At 39.2% G+C, this 15,664-nt stretch overlaps 1 protein-coding gene across 2 annotated transcripts in view; it reads right to left on the bottom strand.

Moving 5' to 3' along the window:
* Positions 1 to 15,664, bottom strand: part of F8 (coagulation factor VIII) — a 139,456-nt gene that overhangs the window by 76,650 nt on the left and 47,142 nt on the right. Inside the window, exons 13-14 of one of the 2 annotated variants that reach the window (XM_055606568.1) lie at positions 11,292 to 11,501; positions 2,516 to 5,579 (exon numbers count right to left, since the gene is read on the bottom strand). In XM_055606568.1, coding sequence (XP_055462543.1) covers positions 2,516 to 5,579; positions 11,292 to 11,501 — 3,274 coding nt within the window. Of the gene's footprint in view, positions 1 to 2,515; positions 5,580 to 11,291; positions 11,502 to 15,664 lie in introns of those variants that run through there. The other variant, XM_055606567.1, reaches the window with a different exon arrangement.

The raw sequence follows: 15,664 nt of genomic DNA, 5'->3' as shown, positions 1-15,664 counted from the left end.
TTATTATTATTATTATTATTATTATTATTATTATTATTATTATTATTATTATTTAGTGTTTTGTAACCTGATTTTATCCCCAGTTATCCTTATCTTCCCATTTCACTATATGTTTGTCTTGTGCTAATATTTAGTTCATTTCAAAAATTTATTTTGTAAAAACATACTATAGCCAACAAGGTCCGAACCATGTCCTCAGGTGGAAGCACAAGCTACTCATATCAGGCTGTTCTTCAACACCCTCTTGTCTCCAGTTCCATCTCTCTCATAGTGCACAAACTGCTCCACTTCTCTTTCTCTACCATCTTTACATCACATACTTGTTCATTATAGTGGCACCTCCATGCACCACATCAGTAATGACATTTTCTTTTGAAAGGTAAGATGGTTAAATGTTTGTATAACCCATAGATTCCAAAGAAAACAAGTCCCTGGCCAAAGTCAAACACAGCACAAAAAAACCATAATTCAACACAAGTCGTTCCATCTCATGGTTGAACCGCCACAACAACCAACTAGAGAGACATTAGCAAATAGGCCAATGATGAGAAGTAAACACAGCAGGACATGTCCAGTCAGCTGTGGGTCTCCACTCTGCAGGTACTGCTCTTCTTTCTAGGCTAGGATACAGCTCTAGGAGTCATAGAAACTCACACAGTAGTCAGTTTTCTCAAAGGAAGAAAGCACAGACCCACTAGCACTTGCATTTGTTACTGTCTCTATTGATGGGCAGTGTAATAATTCACCATTTCCTAAGGTTCAAGAACAGCAAACACCTTCGTGTCTACAGTTCCTAACCCTCTTTATATTACACAAACTGCTCAGCTTTTCTTCCTCTTCCATCTCTCCACCTCCTATTTTCCCATGTCTTTCTCTCCCATCACTCCACTACCCACTTCATTGTGGCCTACAGTGTCTTCTTTTTTATTACTTATTTTTTATTATTAATTACAATTTATTCACTTTATATCCCCCATAAGCCCCTCCCTCCTCCCCTCCCGATCCCACCCTCCCTCCCCCTTCTTCATGCCCTGCAGTGTCTTCTTGACAATTCCCTGAGGCCGGACATGATCCCTGATGTTGTCCCATCTTCAACTTCCTTACCACACACTTCACTTCCTCCTCTTTCAAGGACTGCCCATTTGTTTGTTTGTTTATTCTTCTCTTATATACTACATTCAGACCACTATTTCCTCTCCCTCCTCTCTTCCTAGTCCCCCTGCCACACTTCCCTTCTCTCCCAGATCTGATCCACCTCCATTTCCCTTCAGAAAAGAGCAGATCTCCCAGGAATACAAACCAAACATGGCATAACAAGATAAAAATAAGACTAAGCACCTCCTTTCATATTAAGGCCGGATAAGGCAACCCAATAGGAGGAGAAGGGTCCCAAATGTAGGTAAAAGAGTCAGAGACATCACTCAGAAATACAAACGGGATGAACATTGGAAGAAGGAGAAAACAGGAAACAGGACAGGAGCCTACCACAGAGGGCCTGAAGGACTCTACCCTGCAGTATATCAAAGCAGATGCTGAGACTCATAACCAAACTTTGGGCAGAGTGCAGGGAATCTTATGAAAGAAAGGGAAGATAGTAAGACCTGGAGAGGATAGGAGCTCCACAAGGAGAGCAGCAGAACCAAAATATCTGGGCACAGGGTTTTTTTTCTGAGACTGATACTCCAAACAAGGACCACTCATGGAGATAACCTAGAACCCCTGCTCATATGTAGCCTATGGCAGCTCAGTATCCAAGTGGGTTCCCTAGAAAGGGGAACAGGGACTGTCTATGACATGAAATCAGTGGCTGGCTCTTTGACCACCCTCCTCTGAGGGGGGAGCATCCTTGCCAGGCCACAGAGGAGGACAATGCAGCCAGTCTTAATGAGACCTGATAAGCTAGGGTCAGATGGAAGGGGAGGAGGATGTCTCCTGTCAGTGGACTTAGAGAGGGGCATGGGAGGAGAAGAGGAAGGGAGGGTGGAATTGGGAGGGAATGTGGGAGGGGGCTACAGCTGGGATACAAAGTGAATAAACTGTAATTAATATAAAAATTAATTAAAAAAGAAAAGTTAAAAAAAGCATCAGAGACAACCCCTACTCCCACTGTTAGGAGTCCCACAAGAACACCAAACTGCACAAGCATAACTATATGCAGAAGACCTACATCAGACTCATTCAGCCTCCCTATTTGATGGTTCAGTCTCTGTGAGTCCCTATGAGCCCTGTTTAGTTGATTCTGTCGATTTTCTTGTCGTAGCCTTGACCCCTTTGACTCTTACAATCCTTCATCCTCCTCTTCTATGAGATGGATGTAGTCTCTCTGATGACAGTTGGGCTAGGTACCAATCTCTGAGTATAGCAAGAGATCATTAGGAATCATTTAATTGACTTTTTTTTTGCCAGTCATGTTTGGTTCTATAGGGTTGATGGATGATGATGACGTTTTTCCATTTTGGCACCTAATAAAGTCAAAGGTCACAATAATATAGAAAAAAATCTCAATAATACAAACCTATTTCGTAGAGCATGAGGAGATTCACTTATTCCATAGTCCCAGAGCCGTTCCACAGCTGCAATAAAATAGTGTCTTGTCTTCTGTTGAAAGCTGCGGGGATCCTGCTTTATATCCTCACCATAAATGTCAAAATCCTCATTTGTTTCAACAGTGAAGCCATCATCATAGTCAGTGGCTTCTTGTTCTGACTGAAGAGCACTGAGTTCCCTTTGATGTCGTTTCAAGACTGGCGGGTTTTGAGAGTACAAACTTTGAGTCTGACCTGGCTTTACCCAAGGGGCTTCTCTTTGGGGCCAATTTTGTTTCTTGTTTGCCTCTACTGAACGATTGTTTTCATGAGGGTTCAGAGAAAAAATGGTGTTCTCTTTCTTAACAGATGTAACTTCTAGTGACTTCTCTTTGGATTTCCATTTATCTTTTGGTATCTCTGCAGTATAATGGTAATCCCAAGCAAGATGATCCAGCTGTTTAAAGGGAGTCTTTTCAGAGCTATCTGTTGTTCCTTTTATACCTTTCCCATCTCTCTTTGCTTTATTCCATTTAATAGGCCCATGCATTTTATGAAGAAAGATCTCTTTCATGAGATTCAGGTGTCCAGGAAATTCATGGTTAGTTTCTGTAAGTAAAGGTCCTTCCTCATGAATGGAAACTTGAGGAAGCAATTCAACTTTGCTAGCTTCTTCAGACAAGACTGGTTTCAAGAGAACAATGTCCTCAAGTTTCTTATATGTGACTGAGTTTGTGTTATTTGTCGTTGGGGAGGCAAATTTTCCTTGATCTTCAGCCATCTCCCATGGCTGAATGGCTAAAGAAGAGTTATTTCTTTTGGTTTCTTTTAAGAAATGATTGCTTTCTTGAATTCTAGAACTTTTTGTCTTAAAGTCATAAGTGTAGGATGACACTAGAACATGAAAAATATTATCTTGGAATGGAATCCTCTTGATATCTGTTGGTGGAAATGCTAATGTTCTTACAATGTGTGATCCAGAACTATTTTTCTGATCAGTGCTTTTAATCACAGAAGAATCTGATAAGGAAGACTGAATACTAGACTTTTTCCTTTCGTTACTGTGGTATATCTGTTTAATGATACTCTGTGTCAAATAGTTTGTGGGTTGAGGCCATTGAATTGAGGCATTATTTACAATTTGTCCCTTTTCAAGCTCTTGTTCTTCTAATGGCAGTCTGAATTGTCCCAAAGCCCGTTTACTACGTTCAGTAGTAATATTCTTCTGGCTTGGATAGTTCTTCACCATTTCACTGGGTTTTTTTACCAAGCTTTCTGAATTTGTTTCCTTGTCATCCCCTCTTTTAAAGAAATGGGCCATGTGAATCTGTACTGTATCTGTTGAACTGTTTACTGACCTGATGTCTTGAAGTATTGGTGCATATGTTTCTTCATCTAAACTTATATTTTGCCTACTGCCTAATAAGAAAATGACTTTCAGAAAATTCTTAGAGCCAGCTGCTATGTGCACTTGAGGCAAAACTTTCTCTTCAATTGAAGCTTCCTTCTGTGTCTTTTCCTGAGTACTTTTTTCTTGATTATGCATATAATTTTCTTGTACATTTGCCAAGGTGGTAAGAAAGATGCTCATGTTGCTTGGAAAAAACATGTATTTGAGTCTTGTGTCCTTTGTAAATCCATCCTGTTCTACTATCACTTTATTCTTCTTTGACAAGAAATTCTGATTTTTCACAGATGTTTCTAACATTAAATATAGTAATTGCTTTGGACTATGCCCTGGCTCAGAGCTCAAGAAGTTATTTCCATTGGCCTTTTTAATCCAATCTTCTGATTCTGGCAAGAACAGCATCTTGAAAAATGGTGTGATTGTATTTTCTGCATCTTGTGGAACAACATCATCATCTTTTTGATGAAATATTTCTCTATTTTTTGATGAGGTAGTTTTATTTAGCATGTGGTTAGGTCTCAAATATGTAGTATTTTTGCCTAAAAGTGTTCCATCATGAATCAAAAACATTACTTCTTGAATCTCACTATTGATTTTTACTACAGTATCTTGCAAGACTGCTGTACTATTCTCAATTGATGTTGGGCTGTAAGTGTGAGCTTTTCCATCAGTTGTTGAATGATTATATGTCTTATTTGTTTTCATCAAAGAGATACTATCTTTTAATAAAGTATTGTCTTTAGCCAACAAAGCTATTACATGAAACCTCTTCTCTTTGAGTAATCTGTCATTCTCCACTGATGATATATTATCTCCTGGTGAGCTTTCTTGATTATTCAGTAAAGCTATCTCCAATAAGCTGGAATCACTATTTCCTTTACTAATGTTCAGAGGTACACGAGACCCAATAAGGGGATGTGTTTTTTTACCAAATGCAGTGGTGCTTAATATACTACTAAAGTGAACTGGCAAATGTACAGATCCCGAAGAAACTGTCTTTTCAGAAACAGCTGTCAAATTGTCTGACGGAATTGCTGTGGTCATTAGATTATTTGGTAAATTAGAAACTTGCAAATCAGGTTTCTTCCACTTTACTTTTATAGTTGCCTTCACATTCTTATTTGATCTTACCTGGAGGCTTGGCTCAGGAGTAGATACTATTTTCCCACTGTGATGGTGTTCTAGCCTGAGTTGGGGCACTTTAGATGGGCTTTCACTGAAGTCTATTGCATCAGGTGAATGATCATCATGAATAGCCTCATAGATAGCTTCTTGGCTATCTGATAAGGATAAGCCACGTGGAGTAGGATGACTCTGTCCGAAGAGCATCAACAAGTCACTAAAGGAGACACTTTGTACTTTAAGCATCTCTGAGATCTCTCCAAACTGAGGCTCAATCTTCTCTGTATCATTTTCTGGAATTGTGGTGGTTTCAAATTTCTTTTGCCTAGTGTTAAGATGATTTAAATTCTGGAAGAAGCTTCTGGGTTCAATGACATTATTGTCATTCACCAACTGTGTTGGAATATCTTCATATATTTCTTCATAATAATCATTAGTGCTCTCATCACAACTAGTAACCTTCAGCAAGGCTGTCATACCTCTCTTGCGAAAGTCTGAATTATGACACCCTAAGACAAATACACCTGAAAATAAGAAAGAATAAAACTCTGGTTATTCATAACCTCGGTTCTAAGTAAGTTCTGTATTGGGGGTTCTCTCCTATTCCTAGGCAAATGAAGAAATGCTAGTCAAGGCTAACACATCATAGGTTATTTGGTTAAATCCTTGACATATGTAATAATTCACCAGTGGTGATAAAAGTCATTATTGCATTGCTGCTACTATGCTATGTATATTTCTGATCACAAAAAAAGATTATTAAAGGCCATTGAGAGAGCCCAGTGGATAAAATTGCCTGGTGACCTTAGTGCAATCCTTAGAATTCATATTTAAGAAGAGAATTGAGTCTTGAAGTTATCTTTTGACCTCCACACTTGTGCTATAGCATATATGGCCACACACATACATACACATGGTAAAGTAATAAATATAATAAAAACATCTGCAGTGTTCAATGATGTAACATTTACGAATCTACTTTTAATATAGATATTCTCAAATAAGTGATTATAGAATTTTTGCCAATAAAATAGTGGAATGCTAATCACTTACAGAAACCAGGAACAAGGTTTGAATCCTGAGGTTTAATCCTAAGAAAAGTCCCAAACTGATAATTCAGCCTAAGGACCAGCCTAGAGTTGAGGACATTCATATTTTAATAATATTATTCTTTTACTCTATGGTGTACGTTTCTGGTCAGAGGACAACCTTGGGTGTCAATACATGCCTTGCCTCCCACCTTGTTTGAGACAGGGTCTTCCTGATTGCCTTTGTATATGCCAGGCTAGATAGCCTCCAAGCTTCTGAGAATTTTCCTATCTTGGATTCCCACCTTACTGTAGAAGCACTAGAATTATGGACATGTCCTACTATGCCTGGCTTTTTCCATGGGTTCTGTCTGGTGATCTGATGACCAGTACTTTACTCACTGATCGATCTCCTTGGTCCAAGTATTTCTTCGATTGCTTGTTTGGTTTGTTTTTGAGACATGGTATTTCTGTGTAACAGCCCTGGATGTTCTGGAACTCACTCTGTAGACCAGGCTGGCTTTGAACTCACAGAGATCCACCTGCCTCTATCTCCCCAGTCCTGGGATTAAAGACATCCACCACCACTGCTAAGCCAAAGTATCTATTCTTTAAGATACTAGAATGATATGTAAAAACTAATTATATTTATCACATTTGTAATGCAAGAAGATGGCCATATTATAAAAAGTGTAGGCAATGCAGTTTAACTAAAGACAAAAGTCTCTTCCTCTCTTCCCACCTGCGGCTCATTTTGAGACTGAGCTTGTGGAACCCCTGGCTGGTCTGAAAAATCACTGTGTAGATCAGGCTGGCCTCAATCTCAGAAATCTGCCCCTCTCTGCCTCCTGAAGGCTGCATTAAAGGAAGGCATTAACACACCCTGTATTTAACCAAAATATCTGGATTATACTCTAAATCCATGTTTTAAAAAAATGCATGTCTGCAATCTCAGAAGCTTGGGACACAAAGACAAGCAGATCCTTAGAGATTATTGGACATCTCACCTAGTCAATCAATGATCTCCAGGTTCAATGAGAGACTGTGTCTCAAAAAACAAGCTGGAATTGAGTCTGGGATGAGTTTTATAAATCAGATTCAAAAAGAATATTATATGAAATGAAAGTAAATTTTAGAAGTTAATCAAACTGGAAAACTGGAGGAGGGAAACAGTAAAAACCAATAAAACAACCAAGTAGGCTTCATGCCAGGAAGGCAGGGGTGGTTCAACATATGGAAAACCATCAATGTAATCTACCGTATAAACAAACAGAAGGAGAAAAACCACATCATCATCTACTTAGATGCTGAAAAAGCATTTGACAAAATCCAACATCCATTCATTTTTAAAGTCTTGGAAAGATCAGGAACACAGGACACATACTGAAACACAGTAAAGACAATATAGAACAAGCCTATAGCTAACATCAAACTAAACGGAGAGAAACTTAAATCAATCCCACTGAAATCAAGGACAAGGCAAGGCTGCCTAATCTCTTCATATATCTTCAACATAGTACTTGAAGTCTTATCTAGAGCAATAAGACAACTAAAGGAGATCAAGGGGATACAAATTGGAAAGGAAGAAGTCAAAGAATCACTATTCGCAGATGATATTATAGTATACACGAGTGACCCAAAAATTTCAACCAGAGAACTCCTTCAGCAGATACACACCTTCAGCACAGTGGCCAGATACAAAATTAACTCAAAAATACTTAGTAGCCCTCCTGTATACAAAAGACAAAAGGGCTGAGAAAGAAATTAAGGAAACTACACCCTTCACAATAGCCACTAATAACAAAGTACCTTGGTGTGAACAGCAAGTGAACAGCCTGTTTGAAAAAAACTTCAAGTCTCTGAAGAAAGAAATTGAAAAAGATATCAGAAGATAGAAAGATCTCCCGTGCTCAGAGATCAGTAGGATTAACATAGTGACAATGGTCATCCTGCCAAAAGCAATCTACAGATTCAATGCAATTCCCATCAAAATACCAACACAATTCTTTACAGACCTTGAAAAAACAATTCTCCATTTCATATGGAAAAATAAAAAAAAAAACAGAATTGCTAAAACAATCCTGTACAATAATGGATGGAGGTATCTCCATCCCTGATCTCAAGCTGTACTACAGACCAGTAGTAATAAAAACTGCATGGCACTGGCATAGAAACAGAATGGTGGATCAATGAAACAGAATAGAAGACCCAGAAATAAACCCACACACCTACGGATAACTTGATTTTTGACGAAGAAGCCAAAACCATACAATGGAAAAAAGACAGCATCTTCAACAAATGGTGCTGGTCTAACTGAATGTCTACATGTAGAAAACTGCAAAGAGATCCTTATTTATCACCCTGCATAATACTAAAGTCCAAGTTTATCAAAGACCTCAACATAAAACCAGATACTCTAAATCTGTTAGAAGAAAAAGTGGGGAAGAGCCTAGAACTCATTGGCACAGGAGACAACTCCCTGAACAGAACACCAACAGCACAGGATCTAAGATCAACAATCAATAAATGGGACCTCATGAAACTGAAAAGCTTCTTTAAAGCAAAGGACACTGCCATCAAAACAAAATGACAGCCTACAGACTTGAAAAGGCTCTTCACCAACCCTATATCTGACAGAGGGCTAATATCCAGAATATATAAAGAACTCAAGAAGTTAAACACCAACAAACCATGTAATCCAATTAAAAATGTGGTACAGAGCTAAACAGAGAATTCTCAATAGAGGAATATCAAATGGCAGAGAAACACTTAAAGAAATGCTCAACATCCTTGGATATCAGGGAAATGCAAATCAAAATGACGCTGAGATTTCAACTCACACCCATCAGAATGGCTAAGAACAAAGACTCAAGTGACAACACATGCTTGAGAGGATGTGGAGAAAGGGGAACCCACCTCCATTGCTGGTAGGAATGTAAACTTGTACAACCACTTTAGAAATCAATCTGGCACTTACTCAGAAAATTAAGAAAAGTGCTACCTCAAGATCCAGCTATACCACTCCTAGTATACAACAAGGACATTTGCTCAACCATGTTTGTAGCAGCTTTATTCATAATAGCTAGAATCTGGAAACAACCAATATGTCCCTCAACCAAGGAATGGATACAGAAATTTTGGTTCATTTACACAATGGAATATTACTAAGCAATTAAAAACAAGGAAATCATGAAATTTGCAGGCAAATGGTGGGAACTAGAAAAGATCATCCTGAGTGAGGTATCCCAGAAGTAGAAAGACACACATGGTATATGCTCACTTATAAGTAGATATTAGATATATAACATAGGATAAACACACCTTAAAATCTGTAAACATTAAGGAAGCTAAGCAAGAAGGAGGACCGTCTCTCCGAAAGACAAACACGATGGACATCAGAAGAGGGGCAAAACAGGGAACAGGACAGGAGCCTACCATAGAGGGCCTCTGAAAGACTCTACCCAGCAGTGTATCAAAGCAGATGCTGAGACTCAGCCAAACTTTGGGCACAGCACAGGGAATCTTATGAAAGAAGGGAGAGATAGAAAGACCTGGAGGGGATAGGAGCTCCACAAGGAGAGCAAGAGAACCAAAAAATCTGGACAAAGGGGTCTTTTTGAGATACTCCAATCAAGGACTGTGCATGGAGATAACCTAGAACCCCTGCACAGATGTAGCCCCCAGACTCAGTCTCTAAGTGGGTTCACTAGTAATGAGAACAGGGACTGTCTCTGACATGAACTCGGTGGTTCCTCTTTGATCACCTCCCCCTCAGGGTGGGGAGAGCAGCCTTACTAGGCCACAGAGGAAGACAAGGCAGCCAGTCCTGGGGAGACCTGATAAGCTAGGGTCAGATGGAAGGGGAGGAGGTCCTCCCCTATCAGTGGACTGGGGATGGGGCATGGGAGGAGATGAGGGAAGGAGGAAAGGCATGATTGGTAGGGGACAAGGGTAGGGGCTACAGCTGGAATACAAAGGGAATAAATTTTAAAATTATATTAAATACGATTTCCATGAAAGACAAAGAATAAAATAAAATTAATTAATTTTTAAAAAGAAAAAGTGAATAAATTGTAATGAATAATAATTTTTTAAAAAGAAGAAACAATAAAACAGACAAGAATTATATATACTATATATATATATATATATATATAAAGTTTATATATGTATATAAACTCTAGGATAAGAAGATCAAAGAAAGTACTTAGAGAGACAAGTATATTTCAAAATTAATGACACACAAAATTACATAGTGAGAAGATCACACAAAATTAACTACTCTCTCTCTGTGAGTGTGTTTTTGTCTTTCTGTCTGTTTCTGTCTCTGTCTCTGTTTCTCTCTGTGTGTCTCTATCTCTGTGTGTGTCTCTCTCTCTCTCCAAACATAGAAACATAATATTCAAACTACTAAAAATCAAAATAATGAAAAAATGCTTGAAGGCATCCTGATTAAAATAGGGACTCAGCAAAGAAGCTGTCAGTAAATGAACAAAACCAAAAATTGTGGTTTCTTGGAGGCCAGAAGAAAACAGTATTTCAGGGGCAAAGTAACCAACTTGGTTGGTGATGAAAGATGTACTAAGTCAGGGCTTAGAAATTATTGGCAAGATAGAGCCACTGATACCATTTAGCAAACACACTTAAAGTTTTGACTCATGTCAAAAAAGGTTTTAGGTTTTGTTTTTGTTTTATAGTAAAGGCTACTTTGAGGTTTTTGTTTGTTTTTCTTCACCATTGAAAATTGAATCCAGGATTATGTGTGCTAGGCAAGCACTATAACACTGAGCCACAATACTGTGTTGGTCCTGTCACTTTTATATTACCAGTGCCTACAATGTCCAGCATATGGAAGATCCTTAATAAATATTCTAAAAGAATGAATGAAATATGCACATTTGAAAGTATTATATTGTACATAAATATTATATACAAATATACATATGGCAGCATTATTTATAAACATGCTAGTAAAACTTAGAAGAAATATCTTATACTTTTTTGTATTTATGTCTTTATTGTCCGTATCTCAACCAAGTTCTAATCTCTTTGTTCCTCATAAAATACTTTCCAATTACCAAAGCCACATATCAAAGTCACTTGATATATTTACTATCATATTTACAAAATATGAGGTATTAGGCAAAAGAGCAATGAAGCAATGAAACAATCACAGCTGTTAGTGATATGATAAAATAAATAACTAACCAGGATTTTCCATCGACATAAATACAGTTTCTCCTGAGAATGGAAACAGGATAAGCGTATCTTCATAGACCATTTTGTGTTTGAAAGTATATCCAGAGAAGAAGACAGATAAGAAGTCTGTCTGTGCTCCAACACTGAGAATGTACCAGTAGGCCACCTCATGCAAACAAACTGTAAACTGCAAGCTATCAAAAGCATAGCCATTGATGCCTATAAAAGCAATAGGGAAAAAAGGTTTAGCTGTGTCTTGGATTATTATTTTGGATTATGATTGTTAGGATACAATTAGAAATTATCATATATTGTGCCCATTACCTTATTTCAGAGAAGAGTTAGCAATCAGTCTACCCAGACTGATAATCACCCAAATCCAATCACAAAGTAAAGACAGAGTTATAGAGTAACTTATATAGGTAAACCCAAATCAAATGATCAATATTAGCATCCTATAATGCCCCAGACTCAAAGAAACAAAAGACTAAATACTTGTAGCTAGATCTCTGTACCATATGGAGAAAATATAGTTGCAGATACGACTAGAATATAGACTCCATTACCAAACTGTATTTTAGCATTGTGAAGTGTCGAGAATTTCATGACACTGGTTATCTAAAACACATATATTTATTTAAAAGAAATACATGATTAGCTATTAAAAACAAAGGGGCATGATGTCTCCAACCTATTCCCAAGTGGAAAATACTAAGAGTAGAGAGCCAACTTCAGAGAATTGTCCTCTGCCTTCTACAAACATACTGTGGAATCATCACACCAGCATACATTCATTCGCCCTGTCTCTTTGTGTGTCTTTGTCTTTTTCTCTTTCATTTCTCTCATACACACAAAATAAAAAAAATTAAAGTATCACTTTTAGAGGACATCTGTGGTAGGCTCCCATCCTGTTCCCTCTCTTCTAACACTTCCGGTGTCTACCCTGTTTTCCCTTCTGAATGAGAATAAAGGATCTTCCCTAGGGTCCTTCTTGTTGTTTAGCTTCTTTAGGTCTGTAGATTTTAGTATGTTTATCCTACATTATATTTTTAATATCTACTTATAAGTGAGTATATACCATGTGTGACTTTCTGCTTCTGGGATATATCACTCAGGATGATCTTTTCTAGTTCCAGCCATTTGTCTGCAAATTTCATGATGTCCTTGTTTTTAATAGCTGAGTAAAAAGTACCACAATTTTTGTATCCACTCTTAGGTTGAAGGACATCTAGGTTGTTTCCACCAAGCAGGGGAACGAAGCAGATACAAAGACTCACAGCCAAACTTTGGACAGAGCACAGGGAGTCTTATGGAAGAAGGAGGATATATATAGAAGGACCCAGAGGGGACAGGAGCCCCACAAGAAGATAAAAACAAAAAAAAACAAAAAACAAACAAACAAACAAACAAAAAAAAAACACCTAGGCCTAGGGGGCACTGCAGCGGCTGATGCATCAACCAAAGACCATGCATAGAGAGGACCTAGACTTCCTGTTTCAGATGTATCTCAAAGATAGCTCAGTCTCCATGTGGGTTCTCTAGTAAGGGGAGAAGAGACAGTCTCTGACACGAACTCTGTTGCCTGCTCCTTGATCACTTCTCCCTGGTGGAGCAACCTTGCCAGTCCACAGAGAAAGAGTCCTGATTGGACCTGATAGGCTAGGGTCAGAAGTAGGGGAGGAGGACATCTTCTATCAGTAGACTAGGGGACAGGGATAAGGGAGAAGAGGGAGGCAGGATGGGACCTGGAGGAGATGCGGATGAGGGAGGGGGCTACAACCGGGTTACAAAGTGAATAAATCATGAAAAAGAAATAATGATATTTTTAAAGAAAAAAAACACTAAAAATATTTTTAGTTTTGATTATGTGTGTGCACATTTATTTTTAAATATGTGCCTGGAGGAGTGCAATGTGTACATGAGTGCAGCTGTCCGAAGATGTCAGATCCCTTGAAGCTGGAATTACACGCATTTGGCAGCTGCCTAACCTGGGTGCTGGGATTTAGACTCGAGTCCTCTAAAAGGGCAGTATACCATCTTAACTACTGAGCAACTGTTCTTGTTAGGTTTAATTGTCAACCTAACAGAGTCTATAGGCATACAAGAGGAGAAGCTTCAATTGAGGAACTGCCTAGATCAGATTGGTTTGTGGGTGTGATAGCTATTCTTGGTTTTCAACTTGACTACATCTGGAATTAACTTAAACCCAAGTGCCTGGGTTTACCTCTGAGGAATTTTTTTTCTTAATTAAATTATTTGAAATGGGAAGACCCACTTTATTTATTTATTTATTTATTTATTTATTTATTTATTTATTTATTTTAAATTTAATTTTTTTTATTATTAGTTACATTTTATTAACTCTATATCCCAGCTGTATCCCACTCCTTTATTCCCTCCCAATCCCACCCTCCCTTCCTCATCTCCTCCCTGCCCCTTTCCAAGTCCACTGACTGGGGAGGACCTTCTCCCCTTTCATCTGATCCTGTTTTATCAGATATCTTCAGGACTGGTTGCAAAGTCCTCCTCTGTGGCCTAGCAGGACTGCTCCTCCCTTGGGGGAGTGGGGAGGTCAAAAAGCCTGCCATTGAGTTCCTGTCAGAAATAGTCCCTGTTCCCCTTACTATGGGAAACCAATTGGTTACTGAGCTACCACGGGCTACATCCAAGCAGAGGTTCTAGATTATATCCATACATGGTCCTTGGTGGAGTGTCAGTCTCAAAAAAGACCCCTGTGCCCAGATATATTTGGTCCTTGTGAAGCTCCTATCCTTTCCACGTCATACTAACTCCCCTTCTGCCGAAGGTTTGGTTATGAGTCTTAGTATCTGTTTTGAAACTCTGCTAGGTAGAGTCTTTCAGATGCCTTCTTCGGTAGTCTCCTGTCATACGTCCAATGCACATCCCATTTGTCTTTCTACCACTTCTACTTATCTATCTATCTATCTATCTATCTATCTATCTATCTATCTATCTATCTATCTATCTATTTACATTAATTAATTTAGTTATTCACTTTAAATCTTGATCTCAGCCCTCTTCCCTCCTCTCCTACCAGTCCAATCCTCATACGCTCTCCCCCATTCTCTCCTCCCCTTCCCTCAGAAAAGGAGAAGCCCTCCCAAGGGTACCAACCTGCCCTGGTGCATCAAGTCACAGCAGGACTAAAACACATTCTCTTCTACTAAAGCCAGACAAGGCAGCCCAGCTAGGGGAAGGGGATCCAAAAGCAGGCAACAGTCAGAGGCAGCCACTACTCCCATTGGTAAGGGACCCACATGAAGACCAAGCTGAATATCTGCTATATGTGTGTAGGGTGTCTAGAAACAGCCCATGCATCCTCTTTGGTTGGTGATTCAGTCTCTGTGAGTCCCATGGGCCCAGGTTAGTTGATTCTGTAGGTCGTCTTATAGTGTCCTTGGTCCCTCTGGCTCACTCAATCTTTACCCACTACTTTTCCACAAGACTCTCTGAGTTGCACCTATTGTTTGGCTGTGAGTCTCAGCATCTGTTTTGATCTGCTGCTGGGCAGAGCCTCTCAGAGGGCAGGTATGCTAGGCTCCTGTTTGCAAGTATAACAGAGTATCATTAATAGTGTCAAGGGTTGGCTCTTTCCCATGGGGTGGGTCTCAAGTTGAGCCAGGCCTTGGCTGGACATAACTTCAATCTCTGCTCCATCTTTCCAGGAAAAACTTGGGTCAAAGGTTTTGTGGGTAGGTTAGTGTCCCCTTCCCTTCCCTGGGAGTCCTGCCTGGCTACAGGAGGTGGGTACTTCAGACTCCCTATCTCCTGCTGCTGGGAGTCTCAGCCAGGGTTTGCATCAAGCCCCATAAACTCCCAGAGCTCTCCTTGTCCCAGAGATGGCCCCTCACCGATTTCCATTCTCTTTCCCAGCTGCTCTCTCTCTCTACTGATCTACCCATATATGATACCCATCCCTGTTCTTCTCCCCACTCCGTCTCCCATCCAGTTCCTTCGAGCCATCCACTTCCTTAGTCTATTTTATTTCCCCTTCTGAGCGAGATTCAAGGCTCCTCCCTTGAGCCCTCATTGTTCTGTAGCTTCTTTGGGATTGTGGTTGTAGCATGGTTATCCTGTGTTTTATGGCCAATATCCACTTATAAGTGAGTGTATACCATGCATGTCTTGCTGAGTCTGGGTTACCTCACTCAGGATGATCTTTTCCAGTTCTATCCATTTGCCTGCAAATTTCATGATATCCTTGTTTTCAATAGCTGAATAGTATTCTGTTGTATAAACATACCACATTTTCTTTATCCATTCTTCAGTTGAGGGACATCTAGGTTGTTTACAGTTTCTGGCTATTATCAATAAAGCTGCTGTGAACATGAACATAATTGAGGTATACCTTGTGGTATGGT

This window comes from Psammomys obesus, unplaced genomic scaffold (assembly GCF_907164565.1).
Source record: "Psammomys obesus unplaced genomic scaffold, mPsaObe1.curated_primary_1811, whole genome shotgun sequence".
In the NCBI taxonomy this organism is placed as follows: Eukaryota; Metazoa; Chordata; class Mammalia; order Rodentia; family Muridae; genus Psammomys; species Psammomys obesus.
This window is presented reverse-complemented; position numbering and strand designations above follow the sequence as displayed.